Raw genomic sequence first — 15,275 nt, 5'->3', positions numbered from 1 at the left:
CTGGGACAAATAATGATATAACATCTAATCAACTTTGATAATGTTGATATTATGTTGATTTAATGTTACTCAAACATTTTTGCCCACCAGGTTGAAGCACCAAAACAGAACACGTTAGACGAGATTACTGTAATATTTCTCTCCGAGAACAACGGTGGACAGAAATCTCGCCAGTGCCACAACAAAGATATCACTTGCAGTTATGCACTTGCAGATATGCACTTGCACTAAAAAGAAGAGGTATGACTCAATTTCCTCAGGAGAGTTAAAATACTCATTAACCTTTTGGCTGCAGCTTCCACTGGAATGTTTTCTTCCCACCAAGGGTCGCCCACTTGATTTCTCCTCTTTTCCCTCCACCACAAATACTTCACTGTCTGCCTTCCATTGTATTTTGCTTGTGCTGTAACCTCTGTTGTATTTGAGAAAGCTCTCCACAAAGTGAAACATTATTGTCAAATATAATCTTAACACGGAGAGTTTAAAATTCTACCCAGCCATCAGAATTGTGGCTTCCTCCATACTGAATGAGGAATTCATTTCTATGCAACTCATGCATGAGGAATTTGTGCAAAATTATGCTAATATTATATGTACTGTATTTCAAAGACCTCTAAAAGTCTATTATTTTTCCTTTTTTCTTGCAATAGAACATTAACCTAAACATTATTACTAGTTATTTGCACCACTTTCTGGCCAGAATTACATTACCTATACATGTCACCTCCCAGGTCACTTAGAAGGTGATACGATGAAAGAATATGATCTCAAAAGTGAGTTCAACACAAGAAAATGTAGAGAATCATGAGATCAGTGTACCAGCATAACTAGCGCTGAACTCTCACAGAATGGAGGTTTGACAATATTAACGTTTACACGGTGAAGTTAATACCAATACCAATATTGCACACAAATAGCACTTGTACTTAGCGTACTTCAGAAAAAAATGCAATACTATGACAAAAGTAACTCTTGCAGCACTGACCTTCAACATAAAGAGTAGATTGTGATTGTTCTCCAATAAGCCAGGGTACAACTGTTGCACTGTTTCTATAGCTTCACCCATGCGCCCTCCCAATACTAGCTTCTGGATCTCTGTAAGATACACACTCTGTTAACTGCAGACAACACACCTGCCAACCGCATCATTCTCTACAAATTAAGACTGTGCCTTTGAAGGTTATGAAAACTGTGATACAATCAAAATAACATCACTATAATCTAAATAAGTGTTATTCTATATAGTTCACCACTTATTCCCTGGCTAACTCTCACATACTCTTGCTCACTCGCCCTCTCCCATTTGCTTGCTCTATCCTACTTCCTACCTCCCTCCCTCCCTCTCTCGCCCTCTCTCTCTCACTTGCTTGCTTTTTCTCTTACTCGCTCTCTCACTGTAAACAGCTCTAGTGCCCACTAACAGTGACGCCTCTTGTCTGGAGGTGACTTCATGCAAGATGGTTTCAAGTATTTAACATTGTACAATAGAATTTGAAGCATTTGCTAGACACTCACTTGTCAGGTTGGGCATCAACACACGAGAGGAAATAAAATGGTATTTGATATGAGAAATAGCTTATACAACTGATTAACCATTGGGCTTTGTCCATTTATACCAAAAGAGATAACATCCTGGTGTCCGGGAGAAAAAAGCCCATGTAGCTACCTTTGGCCATGGTGAAGCGAGGAAATTTCACGATGACGTCAGGATTCAGGAGTGTTCATGAAATAAAATTACCCCATGGATGTTACCCCAGGCCAGGCATGGTGAGGAAATAGTCACGAAGAAAACTTTATATATTAGGAAAATGTGTGAAGTATGAGAAGACTTGCAAAGTTTTGTTGAAAAAAACTCACCCAGATAGAGCTGTAGCAGGCCGTTGCACTGACCTTTTAAATGACAATGTTATGTCTTACTTCAGACAAGTGTTAAAATGTAGGGAAAAACAAGTGTTTTTAGACAGATTCTTAATAAGACAAGCAAGCAGTGAGCCACAAGCAAGTCCTAGTGGTATGAAGGCAAAATGTGCCAGAGTGTGCACACCAGTGAAGTCCTCACTGTCTGATGTTATAATGGAAGGGGACTCCCCTTCCAAACAGTAACACCTCTCCTCCTCCCTCCTCCTCACCATCTTCCATACACCTACAGCATTCATCAACAAGGGTAAGTAATAACTTGAACATAGTTTTGTAGGTTTATTTAGATGAATTAGGTATAAAATTTAGTTCGAAGTGAGGTTCTTGGGTAGTCAGGAACAGATTAATTCATTTCCCATTATTTCTTATGGGAAAATTAGCTTCGAATTACGAGTTTTCGGAATACGAGCTGTCTCCAGGAACAGATTAAACTCTTAAACCAAGGTACCACTGAATATATGTATGTATTATATATGTATGTATGTATGTATGTATTATATATGTATGTATGTATGTATTATATATGTATATGTATGTATGTATGTATTATATTATATATATATATATATATATATATATATATATATATATATATATATATATATATATATATATATATATATATATGTCGTACCTAGTAGCCAGAACGCACTTGTCAGCCTACTATGCAAGGCCCGATTTGCCTAATAAGCCAAGTTTTCATGAATTAATTGTTTTTCGACTACCTAATAAACCTAACCTTACCTAACCTAACTTTTTCGGCTACCTAACCTAACCTACAAAGATAGGTTAGGTTAGGTTAGGTAGGGTTGGTTAAGTTCTGTCATATATCTACGTTAATTTTAACTCCAATAAAAAAACCAGCGTTGAATGTAATGAAACGCCATTTTCTGGGTGAGACCCGGAGGCTCCCCGGAGCTTTACCGGCTGATATGCTAATGTCAGACTTTGGCATCAGTCATGTGTATGGAGTTCTAGGGCCTACCGGGGACCACGAGCCAGAACCTGGCCCCCTCAGAGAGGCAAGGGGAGCAATGGCCTATAGAAACCCCCGTGTGGTTGGAAGCATTCTATGTCTGCCATCGACCGGGTCAAGCATCCAGAAAGGTAAGCATTCCAAAACAAACCCCTATTCTGGTGAAAATTGCTACCTAAGCCGAACTAGTGAATAGAACTCTTCAACAGAAAACACGGAAACTAGTATGACGTCATACGTCACCGCGCCGCTGTCTGCGCAGCTCCCCCCTCCCCGGGAGGGGGAAGGGGGAGCCCCAGACCTCCCACGCCGGCTATCCACCCATCAGTTCTGAGGCTGGATGTCAAAACACGCGAAAAACGCCGACCGGAGGGAGGGAGGGTTGCCGGGGAGCCTCCGGGTCTCACCCAGAAAATGGCGTTTCATTACATTCAACGCTGGTTTTCTGGGGGGAGCCCCGTCGGCTCCCCGGAGCTAACTACCCACAGAGGAAGGTCAAAGGGACAAAACCGGGAGGCGGACACCACGCACCCCCCAAGGAGGCGAGACAACCGGCAGCAAACGCCAACCCAAGGCGCCACAGCCCCGAAAATCCCGGGAACAACACGAGAACCACGAGCAGCAAGGCCCCTGCACGAACACCAAAAATCCATGCCCGAAAGACTGCAAGGCCACGTCGCCCAGACGGCAGCGAGAGCAGCGAAGCCACGAACGCCACAGGCATAAGGGAAGAACACAGGCAGCTTAGCCACAAGAACACGGCTGACCACCCGGGACACCATCACCCGCGAACCGGGAAGAACAGAACCGGATCAACGCAAAACGCGCTCCGGACCCAAACGCCGTGGCACGCAAACAACAGCAGAGGGCCGCCACTGAACACAAAAACGACACACCCCCGGCCCGACCAACAAAGCACCAACAAACCCTGGACCCCTCCAGAATGCAGCAGCCCCACCCCGCGCCAGAAAAGATGGAGACTGCTGCCATCAAACAACCAAAACGCTAAAACCGAAGGAGCAAGAAAACACAGCGAACCGACCCCCAGAGGCAAAGGCCCAAAGGAAAGAGCCGACGAAAAAACACACCGGAACCGAAGGGGCACTACCAACCGAGGAGAAGACAGAGCACGCTGACCAGAGACCAGGATGGTGCAAGCGGCGCACGAACAGGCCGGAGGTGAAATGACGCACAAGACAGCTGACTAACGGTGCAGAAGCAACACCAAGACCGAAAGCAAGCTGAAGCGGCTCCGCCTGCGCCGCACGAAAAGAGGCGACAGTATGTGGCAAGACGACGGCCCCCAACCCCCACTAGAAAACCAAGCCGAGAGTAAACCAAGCCAACAAGAAGGACCCACCGAAGAAGGGACAGGAAAAGGAAGGACCGCCAAAATACCCCATACTGCCGCCAAGAAGCACGCAGGTGGGACACCTACCACGAAGCCACCCGACCACCAACCGGAGGCGAGACCACGAGGCAGAACATAAGCAGCCCCGACAAGGCCCCCCCGAGCCCAGGAAAAAGGCGGAGCCGCGAGAAGATCTCGGGCGCGACCACCGAAACCCAGGCGGCACAAGGAGATGGAACGTCTGCCGAACAGAAAAACTCCGAAGCATGCAAGCCCGCCAGGAGTTCAGAAACGACGGGTCCGACGCGAGACATCGCAAGAACCCCCCCAAAAAAAATAAAACAACAACAACAACCGGCAGGGCAAGCTAGGAAAACCAAAGAAGGCGGAAGGGTCGCCGCCAGAACAGGACCCGAACCAAGGGGCCCGAACAACTGCAACAGACCGAAACAAAGAAGCACATCACAGGACACAGGCTGACCAACGCCTAAGAACACACGCAGAACATTCCTGCTGCAGAAGAGGCAGGAAGAAAGAGCAGAAGCACAAAAAAAAAAAAAACAGGAGAACAACCAGGGGTGGACAATCAGGCAGGGACAAAAACCCCACGCAATCCCCAGGCACAAAACGGCAGCAAAGCGCCACTCCACAACCGGACACAGGAACAAGGACACGCCACCGTGAAACACGGTACCAATGCTCACGTGCAGCAGCAGCAGCAACAGGCACCACTGCAACATGCAACATGTAAATAGCAACTCCCCTCTGCAAAGGCAGAGAACGGAGCAGGCAGACCCCAGACAGGGCCAACGGAGACACGACAAAACCCTGCAGGCCCAGAAACCTGCACCAGGCGACCGACGGCGGAGAAACCCCGCTCGATACCTGCTGGATGAGGTACTGGGAGCTCTTTTACACCTCAAGCCCGGCCCAAGGTCAGGCCAGACCGGCCAGAGGATGGCCCACCAGGCAGCTGCTAGGAGCAGTCCACCGGCCCACATACCCCCACAACCAGGACGGGCCGGAACTGCCATACGAAAACAGGCCAGTGCGCCCTGGAAGTCCACGGACGAACCAGCAAGAAGGCTTATGCTCGCAAGTAGGTCGTGTAACAAGCACAGACCACTGATGGTAATACAGTGTTCCCCAAAAGTGCCAATAGCACCACTGCACTCCACTGGTACTATCCCGCAAGTTCTACCAGATAGGCGGGACCCAAGAGCCAGAGCTCAAATCCTGCAAGCACAGCCAGGAGCCTCACCAGGTGAGTACAGAACCAACCCTACAACCCCCACACCTCACAACATTAAAAAAGGAGGGTCCCCTGAACGACTGTAGCATGGGTTGGACATGCACAGGAGGGGGACAGGAAGGGGTGATAAAGGGACAGTCACTGGTGTGCGAACGGTCTCAGTCGTACAAAATTATACCTAAATAAAGACAGGTATATGAACACCGCCGCATCCAGCGCCCGGCCAAAAGACGCCAGACCGCAGAAACTCACCTGGCGAATGGTGGCTCGAACTTGACACGACTCAACCGTGCCCAGAAGAACTTGGGAGCACCGCCAGGTGAAGACGCCAGAGCCGGACCCGCAGGAGAACAGGGAGAGGCGAAGGAGGCGGTCCACACCCATGACACAGAAAACCGCGGTGTCCTCCCCACAACTGGGAACCAGGACACCCCTGGCGCAAAGGGGCACATACCGCAGCCAGGGAGAAGAACGAGAGGCGAAGCACTGTAGCAAAAAAGGGCGCAAAACCCCAGCACTGAACCATCGCCCAGACCAAAACAAACTCCACGGCGCATGCGCATAACACGCTGGCCGAACCGCACACCCTCCCTGCGGGAAGGCGCCAGCCAGGACTATTGCACGAGAAAAAGAGCCAAAAGAGGAAGCAGGAACAAGAAAACCGGCCAAAGAAGCAAAGAGCCCAAAAAAAGGGAACCCAAACGGGCGACAAGTAGCCCAAACGGGCGACAAGTAGCCCAAACGGCCGACAAGTAGCCCAACCGGGCGACAAGTAGCCCAACCGGGCGACAAGTAGCCCAACAGGGCGACAAGTAGCCCAACAGGGCGACAAGTAGCCCAACAGGGCGACAAGTAGCCCAACAGGGCGACAAGTAGCCCAACAGGGCGACAAGTACTAGGAGCCGACAGACGTTCCAATAATGCGGGAAGTAGCGAAAAACCTTCCCGTACCCTCGAGAACACAGAAGCCAACACTAGTCCCGAAGGCACACGAAGGCGCAGGCGCACCCGAGATCAAAAGTCACGCAGAACCCCATCGAACGGGGAAACATGACAAAAACACCGTCCCAAAAAGCGGGGGAGGAAACATCCACCCACAGGACGGAACCAACCGACTCAAAGGCCAAGGAACCGAGCCCGGGGAGGGGCCGACGTCCAACAGCACGTACGGCGAGTGGGGAGGAAAAACCCCACTCCGCGTAACCACAAGCCCCGCCTAGAGGGGGATAAAACCCCCCACGGGGTCTAACGGGGCCAAGGCCCCCCAAGTCAGCCCCTCCCCAGCCCCGGGAACCTACACGACAGGCCCCGGGGCCGAGCCGTTCCCCCAAAGCCCCGGCCGTACCAGAAAACCGGGGCAGCCGTGAAAACACTAAGGAAGGGAGCCCACTGGCAGACTCATACAACACGGCTGGAGGAACAGGCCCAAATGCCCCCGTCACTACCCCGGAAGGGGAATTCCCCGAGACTGCCCGAGTCTCAACACCACCAAACACCCCGCCCTGAACCTACAGACGGTAAGGAACCGGATGCAGGCAGGAAGGGTGAACCAGGGGAAAAACGAAATACAACGGGGCAGCCCCGGGGCTCCCGGGGAGGAAACCACGAGAACGTTGCCACCACCAAGGCTCAAGTGCAACGCCCCTGCTGCCCGCACCCGCTTTGTTAGCACAACTGGGTAACCGAGCCACAACGAGCAACCAAACTCGCAGGACACCGGGTCGAAGGTGTCACCGACCCCACAGGCAGCAGACGGAGGCAAAACAGAGAGTCACCCAGAGACAAAAGGTGAGAGCAACCCTCAAACTCGCTGGAAGCGAGGGGGGGGCTCTGGGGTCACATCCATCGGACCCGCGCGCCCCCAGGGGTTTCCCAGGGTCCCGAGCGTTTACTTTAAGAGGACTCGCGCTCAGGTAATCCCAGGCAGGGTACTGCTAACCGGCACCCAAGCTACCAAACAACTTTCTAAGAGCTGAACCCCCGGGACGTGTACACTCACGGGGACCTAGCAGGGGGTACCACCAGAAATACTCAGAACACAAGGGACACAAGGGGCAAGAACGAAGGCAGACCCCCCCACCAGGTATATAAACAAAAGAAAAAGAAAACCCCGCAAGAGGACAGCGTACCCAAGCGGAACAGAGCCGGCCGCTATGATTGGTAAAGACAAGCTGCACAGTACCCCGCGCCCCACCAGTGCAAACACTGCCCCTTACTCTAAGGCGAACAAGGGAGACAGAACACCCGAGCACACAAAGAGCGGCCGAAAACCAAGCGGTAAACGGCCAAGCAGGGGCAGGACCCAAGGAACTTGTGGAAGGTGGCCCCAAGCCCCAAGGGCAGTACTTACAGGGCACCTAGGGAAGGGAACCCTAGGCGCATGCAGCCCGAGTACTGAAGAATCACACCCGGCTCACGCACCACCTAGAAAACAGACACCACACTCTAGGTACAGTGCTGAAACAACCACTGGAGCCGGAGCACATAACCATTGCCTATAGCATCAGCCGAAGAACTGATGGGTGGATAGCCGGCGTGGGAGGTCTGGGGCTCCCCCTTCCCCCTCCCGGGGAGGGGGGAGCTGCGCAGACAGCGGCGCGGTGACGTATGACGTCATACTAGTTTCCGTGTTTTCTGTTGAAGAGTTCTATTCACTAGTTCGGCTTAGGTAGCAATTTTCACCAGAATAGGGGTTTGTTTTGGAATGCTTACCTTTCTGGATGCTTGACCCGGTCGATGGCAGACATAGAATGCTTCCAACCACACGGGGGTTTCTATAGGCCATTGCTCCCCTTGCCTCTCTGAGGGGGCCAGGTTCTGGCTCGTGGTCCCCGGTAGGCCCTAGAACTCCATACACATGACTGATGCCAAAGTCTGACATTAGCATATCAGCCGGTAAAGCTCCGGGGAGCCGACGGGGCTCCCCCCAGAAAAATTGACCTTATACATAATGAAATAGGTAGCTTTATCATTTCATTAGAAAAAAATTAGAGAAAATATATTAATTCAGGAAAACTTGGCTTATTAGGCAAATCGGGCCTTGCATAGTAGGCTGAGAAGTGAGTTCTGGCTACTAGGTACGACATTATATATATATGTATATATATATATATATATATATATATATATATATATATATATATATATATATATATATATATATATATATATATATATATATGTATATATATATATATATATATTATATATATATATATATATATATATATATATATATATATATACACACACACACACACACACACACACACACACACACACACACACACACACACACACACACACACACACACACTTTGAAGAAATAAACAAGAAGATAGACTCATATGGTGAACAACTCCAAGCAAGCCTAAGGGCTAACATAGAGTTAGGTAAGGATCTCCAACTGGAAACTTCACTGACAACTCACATAGAGGAGGTGAATAAAGAACTAGAAAAGTATAAAGAAGAAATAAAAGCGACATATGCTGAAGTTGTAAAAGAGAAAGAGACTATCAAAGAAGTGTGTTCGGAAGTCAAAACCAGAAATGACCAACAAGAAGCAGAAATTAGGCAAGCAATTAGGAAAGAACTGGTTACCAACAGTAAACTGGTACAAAACACTGCAGATAGAACTAAGTCCATAATCATTTTTGGATGTTTAGAGAAGGAAATTTCATCTAGGGTGGACCGAGCGGCAGAAGAGATGAAAATCATAGAGAAAATAGTAGGTTTAGGAGAAGGCTCAAAGGAAAATGTCAGTGATTTTAGAAGAATAGGAAAATATGAGAAAGAAAAGAACCGCCCCTTAAGGGTGACCTTTAATGGAGTGAAAAACATGATGGAAGTGCTAAGAAATGCCAGGAAACTGCAGAGTGATGAGGTTGGCAAATCTTGGTCAATAAGACAAGACCTCTCCAAGGAAGACAGAGAAAAGCTGAAAATGAACTTAATTGAGGCAAAACGGCTAAATGGGGATAGAAATGAAGAAGACAGAAATTCTTTTTTTTACAAAGTGACAGGGACTGGAAAGCTTGTGAAATGGTACATAAAAACAAAGCAACAAGATCAGTAGTGGAAGGGGGAGTAAAGAGCAAAGGAAAAGGGAACATGTTCCTGAAAATTGTATATACCAACATAGATGGAGTGAGGTCAAAAACTTTGGAGTTGCAAGATATAATCCAGCTTAGGGTCCCAGATATTGTTGCATTATCAGAAACGAAACTTGAAGGAAATATAATAAATGAAGTCATATTCCCAAGAGGCTACTCAGTTTGGAGACGTGACAGGAAAACTAGGAAGGGAGGAGGAGTGGCTGTACTGGTGAAAAAACACCTGAAGGTAAAAGAGTTAATATTTGAAAACCCTCGAGATATTGACATAATGGCATTGCAGGTCTGGAATCAGGATGATAACCTGATAATTGTAAATGCCTACAGCCCACCAGCAAGCAACACGTGGACAAAGGAAGAACTGGATGACAAACGAGAGGGCCTCATAATGGTCATGAGAGATATTATTGTACAAGCAGATAAAGATAAATCACGACTGTTGATACTGGGGGACTTCAACTTTAGAGCAATAGACTGGGAGGCCTATGAAGCAAGAACGGAGGACTTTTGGACATGCAGATTTGTGAACCTCATTCTGGAGACATTCTTGTATCAACACATAAAGCAAGCCACAAGAATGAGGGAAGGAGATATACCGTCAGTACTGGATCTAGTATTCACCAGGAAAGAAGAAGAGATTTTTGACATCCAGTACCTTCCTCCCTTGGGTAAGAGTGATCACGTCCTGTTAGACATTAAATATGCTTTAAGATATCATCTAGAAGAAAATGGGGACATTGAAACAGTTGATAAACTCGATTTAAAGAGAGGCAACTATGGGGAACTTCGAAATTTTTTTAATGAGTGTAATTGGACAGAATTGTTGCTAGGCAGGGAAGTAAATGAAATGTATGCCAAATTTTTAAAACTATACGAGGAAGGCACACAAACATTCATACCAAAACAGAGATGCAGGACCAGAAAACAGGATTGGTTCGACCGAAATTGTGAGAGGGCAAGAGACCAAAAGACACAAAAATGGAATCAGTATAGGAAGAGGCCAAACCCCCAAACATACCAGCGATACAAAGATGCGAGAAACAATTATACAGCAGTAAGGAGAGAGGCAGAAAGAAATTTTTAAAAAGGGATAGCAGATAAATGTAAAACAGAACCGGGCCTATTCTACAAATTCATAAACAACAAATTGCAGGTAAAGGATAATATCCAGAGGTTGAAAATGGGAAACAGATTCACGGAAAATGAAAAGGAAATGTGTGAAACATTAAATGAAAAGTTCCAAAGTGTGTTTGTACAAAATGAAATATTCAGAGAACCAGACACAATAAGAATTCCAGAGAACAACATAGAGCGGATAGAGGTGTCTAGAGATGAAGTGGAAAATATGCTAAAGGAGCTCGGGAGGAACAAAGCAGCTGGCCCAGATGGCGTTTCACCATGGGTTCTGAGAGAATGTGCATCTGAGCTCAGCATTCCACTTCACCTGATCTTTCAGGCATCCCTGTGTACAGGAATCGTAGCAGACGTGTGGAAAGAGGCTAACATAGTTCCAATCTACAAAAGTGGCAGCAGGGAAGACCCCCTCAATTATAGACCTGTATCATTGACAAGTGTAATAGTGAAAGTATTGGAAAAGCTAATCAAAACTAAATGGGTAGAACACCTGGAGAGAAATGATATAATATCAGACAGACAGTATGGTTTTCGATCAGGAAGATCCTGTGTATCGAATTTACTCAGTTTCTATGATCGGGCCACAGAGATATTACAGGAAAGAGATGGCTGGGTTGACTGCATCTATCTGGACCTAAAAAAGGCTTTCGACAGAGTTCCACATAAGAGGTTGTTCTGGAAACTGGAAAATATTGGAGGGGTGACAGGTAAGCTTCTATCATGGATGAAAAATTTTCTGACTGATAGAAAAATGAGGGCAGTAATCAGAGGCAATGTATCGGAATGGAGAAATGTCACAAGTGGAGTACCACAGGGTTCAGTTCTTGCACCAGTGATGTTTATTGTGTACAGAAATGATCTACCAGTTGGTATACAGAATTATATGAACATGTTTGCTGATGATGCTAAGATAATAGGAAGGATAAGAAATTTAGATGATTGTCATGCCCTTCAAGAAGACCTGGACAAAATAAGTATATGGAGCACCACTTGGCAAATGGAATTTAATGTTAATAAATGTCATGTTATGGAATGTGGAATAGGAGAACATAGACCCCACACAACCTATATATTATGTGAGAAATCTTTAAAGAATTCTGATAAAGAAAGAGATCTAGGAGTGGTTCTAGATAGAAAACTATCACCTGAGGACCACATAAAGAATATTGTGCAAGGAGCCTATGCAATGCTTTCTAACTTCAGAATTGCATTTAAATACATGGATGGCGATATACTAAAGAAATTGTTCATGACTTTTGTTAGGCCAAAGCTAGAATATGCAGCTGTTGTGTGGTGCCCATATCTTAAGAAGCACATCAACAAACTGGAAAAGGTGCAAAGACATGCTACTAAGTGGCTCCCAGAACTGAAGGGCAAGAGCTACGAGGAGAGGTTAGAAGCATTAAATATGCCAAAACTAGAAGACAGAAGAAAAAGAGGTGATATGATCACTACGTACAAAATAGTAACAGGAATTGATAAAATCGACAGGGAAGACTTCCTGAGACCTGGAACTTCAAGAACAAGAGGTCATAGATTTAAACTAGCTAAACACAGATGCCGAAGAAATATAAGAAAATTCACCTTCGCAAATAGAGTGGTAGACGGTTGGAACAAGTTAAGTGAGAAGGTGGTGGAGGCCAAGACCGTCAGTAGTTTCAAAGCGTTATATGACAAAGAGTGCTGGGAAGACGGGACACCACGAGCGTAGCTCTCATCCTGTAACTACACTTAGGTAATTACACTTAGGTAATTACACACACACACACACACACACACACACACACACACACACACACACACACACACACACACACACACTGTATCTTCATTTTTAGCACCAAAATAACCCACTAAGGAGTTCTAGTGTGTGTGTTGATTTCATAGTCCAAGCACAGCACAGCACAACATGCTAGTCAGTTGCCAACAGCACATGATACAGCAAAGTGCCTCCCAATATACTACACACATTACTAACTCTAGCCACAACACTGCTATTATTATCAGAATCCTGAATATGAATTATCTTCCACAAGTTTATTTTTAAGGGGACATGAAGTCCCATTTCATGATGAGTAGATGGACCAAACTGTGGCGGTGTGCTATGGATGTCTGCTTTGTACTATGAACATTGTAACCGGCATTGGGTCTACAGATATCCGAAACATGTACAGGGGTACCTCGGTTTAAGAGTTTAATCCGTTCCTGGAGACAGCTCGTAAACCGAAGCTAATTTCCCCATACGAAATAATGGAAAATTAATTAATCCATTCCTGACTATCCAAAAACCTCAATTCAAACTAAATTTTATACCTAATTCATCTAAATCTACACTACAAAAGTATGTTCAAGTCATTACTTACCCTTGCTGATGACTGCTGTTGGCGTATGGAAGATGGAGAGGAGGAGAGGTGATACTGTTTGGAAGGGGAGTCCCTTTCCATTATAACATCAGTCAGTGAGGACCTCTCTGGGGTGCACTCACTCTATAACACGTTTTGCCTGCATACCACTAGGTCCTGGTTGTGGCTCACTGCTCGATTTTCTCACAACAAAGCGGTCCTTTGAAGGTTGTTTTTCCCTTCTTCGCAAGATTTCTCTGTAGTGAGGCATCACATTGTCATTGAAAAGATTAAGGCAACGACCTACTACAGCTTTCTCTGGGTGAGCAGTTTCAATAAAAGTTTGCAATTCTTCCCACATCTGACACCACTTCTTAATGGTTGCAGAAGGGACAATCGCTGCCTCCTTATCCTCCTCCACTGGAGAAACATCCTCAACTGGGCCTTCTTGTTTTCCTTTTGAAGGGCTTGGAGTTCTTCAGTAGTCACTTCTTCGTTGTATTCTTCCACCAACTCCTCCACATCAGCACCATTCAATTCCAAGCCCATTTGCCGGCACAGAGTAACAATTTCCTCAACAATAGGCACATCATTTACAGGCTCAAACCCCATCAAAGTCTAGTTCTGGCACACATTCAGGCCACAATTTTCTCCAGAGAGAGATCAGGGTTCTTTGAGTCACTTCTTGCCAGGCTTTGTCAATGAGTTTTAAAGAACTACAAGTGTTAAATTGGTGTTTCCAGAACTCTTTGAGGGTGGGGGTTTGTGGCTTCAGTCACTTTAAAACATTTCCGGAAAAGTGCCCTTTCATAAAGTTTCTTAAAATTTGCTGTGATTTTCTGGTCATAGGCTGAATTAGAGGAGTGGTGTTAGGAGGAAGGAACTTTACTGTGAGAAAATTACTGTATCTGTGCAACAATTCATCTTCCAAACCTGGAGGATGAGCAGGAGCATTGTCGAGGAGAAGCAGGGCCTTGAGTGGCAAATGTTTCTCCTGCAGATATTTTTCTATGGCAGGGCACACCACTCCATTCACCCACTCCGAAAAAAAAATCCTAGTCACCCATGACTTATTATTAGCCCTCCACATTACACACATTTGATTTTTTCTTCACTTTATACTGTTTGAAAACCCTTGGATTTTCAGAATGATACACAAGCAAGGGTTTAATTTTCAAATCGTCACTCGCATTTGAATACAGTACAAGCATAAACCTATCTTTCATAGGCTTGTGTCCGGGCAATGATTTTTCCTACTTGGTAATGTATGTCCTCTTAGGCATTCTTTTCCAGAACAGTCCTGTCTCATCACAATTAAGCACTTGTTGGAATAGTTATCCCTCAGCCTCTGCAAACTCTAAATTCTTCAATAAATCTTTCAGCGGCTGGTTTGTCTGAGCTGGCAGCCTCCCCATGTTTCACAACACTATGAATACCACTTTTTTTTCTAAATTTTTCAAACCATCCCCTGCTTGCCTTAAAGTCTATCATATCTGCACTCGTTCCAAGAGTTTTCTTTACAAGGTCTTCGTGCAATACCCTGGCTTTCTCGCAAATGATGGCCTCTGAAACACTATCACCCTTTAACTCCTTGTCATGTATCCAAATTAATAACTTTTCCACATCCTCAAGTATTTGTGATCTTTGTTTCGTGATTGTTGTTATGCCTTTTGCTACTTTAGCACTCATAATGTCCTTTTTCTTGGCAAGTATAATGCATATCGTTGACGTGGATTTGTTGTACTGCCTACAAAGTTCAACAACACGTGCACCATTTTCATGCTTCTGAATGATCTCTTGTTTTTCCTCTATTGTCATCTTCACGTGATTTCTTGCCTTGAACCTTACGACTAGCTTTCATTGGACCCAGCGTGAGATATATAACAACAACTTTTATGGTCAAATGGCCATAAATCCAACAAAACACTATAAATCCTGGTGAAGAATTCAGGAAGGATCGTCACTGGGCGCGAGGCACTGGTAAACTAAGGGGCGATTGCCGTGCCACCACGCGCTAGGTCGGCCTGTACTCCTATCAACACCCTCGTATTCCAAGGCAACGCACTCATATCCCAATGTAAATTTTCCGAGCAAATCCTGCTCATAACCCGAAAACCTCGTAAACAGGAAAGCTCGTAATCCGAGGTACCACTGTACAGTTTTTTTTATTACACTATCAACATTAAATAAT

General features: G+C 45.8%; 1 protein-coding gene across 2 annotated transcripts in view; it reads right to left on the bottom strand.

Moving 5' to 3' along the window:
• RanBPM (Ran-binding protein M) overlaps positions 1–15,275 on the bottom strand; it is an 81,864-nt gene that overhangs the window by 40,030 nt on the left and 26,559 nt on the right. For both annotated transcript variants that reach the window (XM_045742127.2, XM_045742128.2), the window contains exon 7: positions 986–1,095. In XM_045742127.2, coding sequence (XP_045598083.1) covers positions 986–1,095 — 110 coding nt within the window. The remainder of the gene's footprint in view (positions 1–985; positions 1,096–15,275) is intronic.

The sequence above is a fragment of the Procambarus clarkii genome, chromosome 40, assembly GCF_040958095.1.
Source record: "Procambarus clarkii isolate CNS0578487 chromosome 40, FALCON_Pclarkii_2.0, whole genome shotgun sequence".
In the NCBI taxonomy this organism is placed as follows: domain Eukaryota; kingdom Metazoa; phylum Arthropoda; class Malacostraca; order Decapoda; family Cambaridae; genus Procambarus; species Procambarus clarkii.
This window is presented reverse-complemented; position numbering and strand designations above follow the sequence as displayed.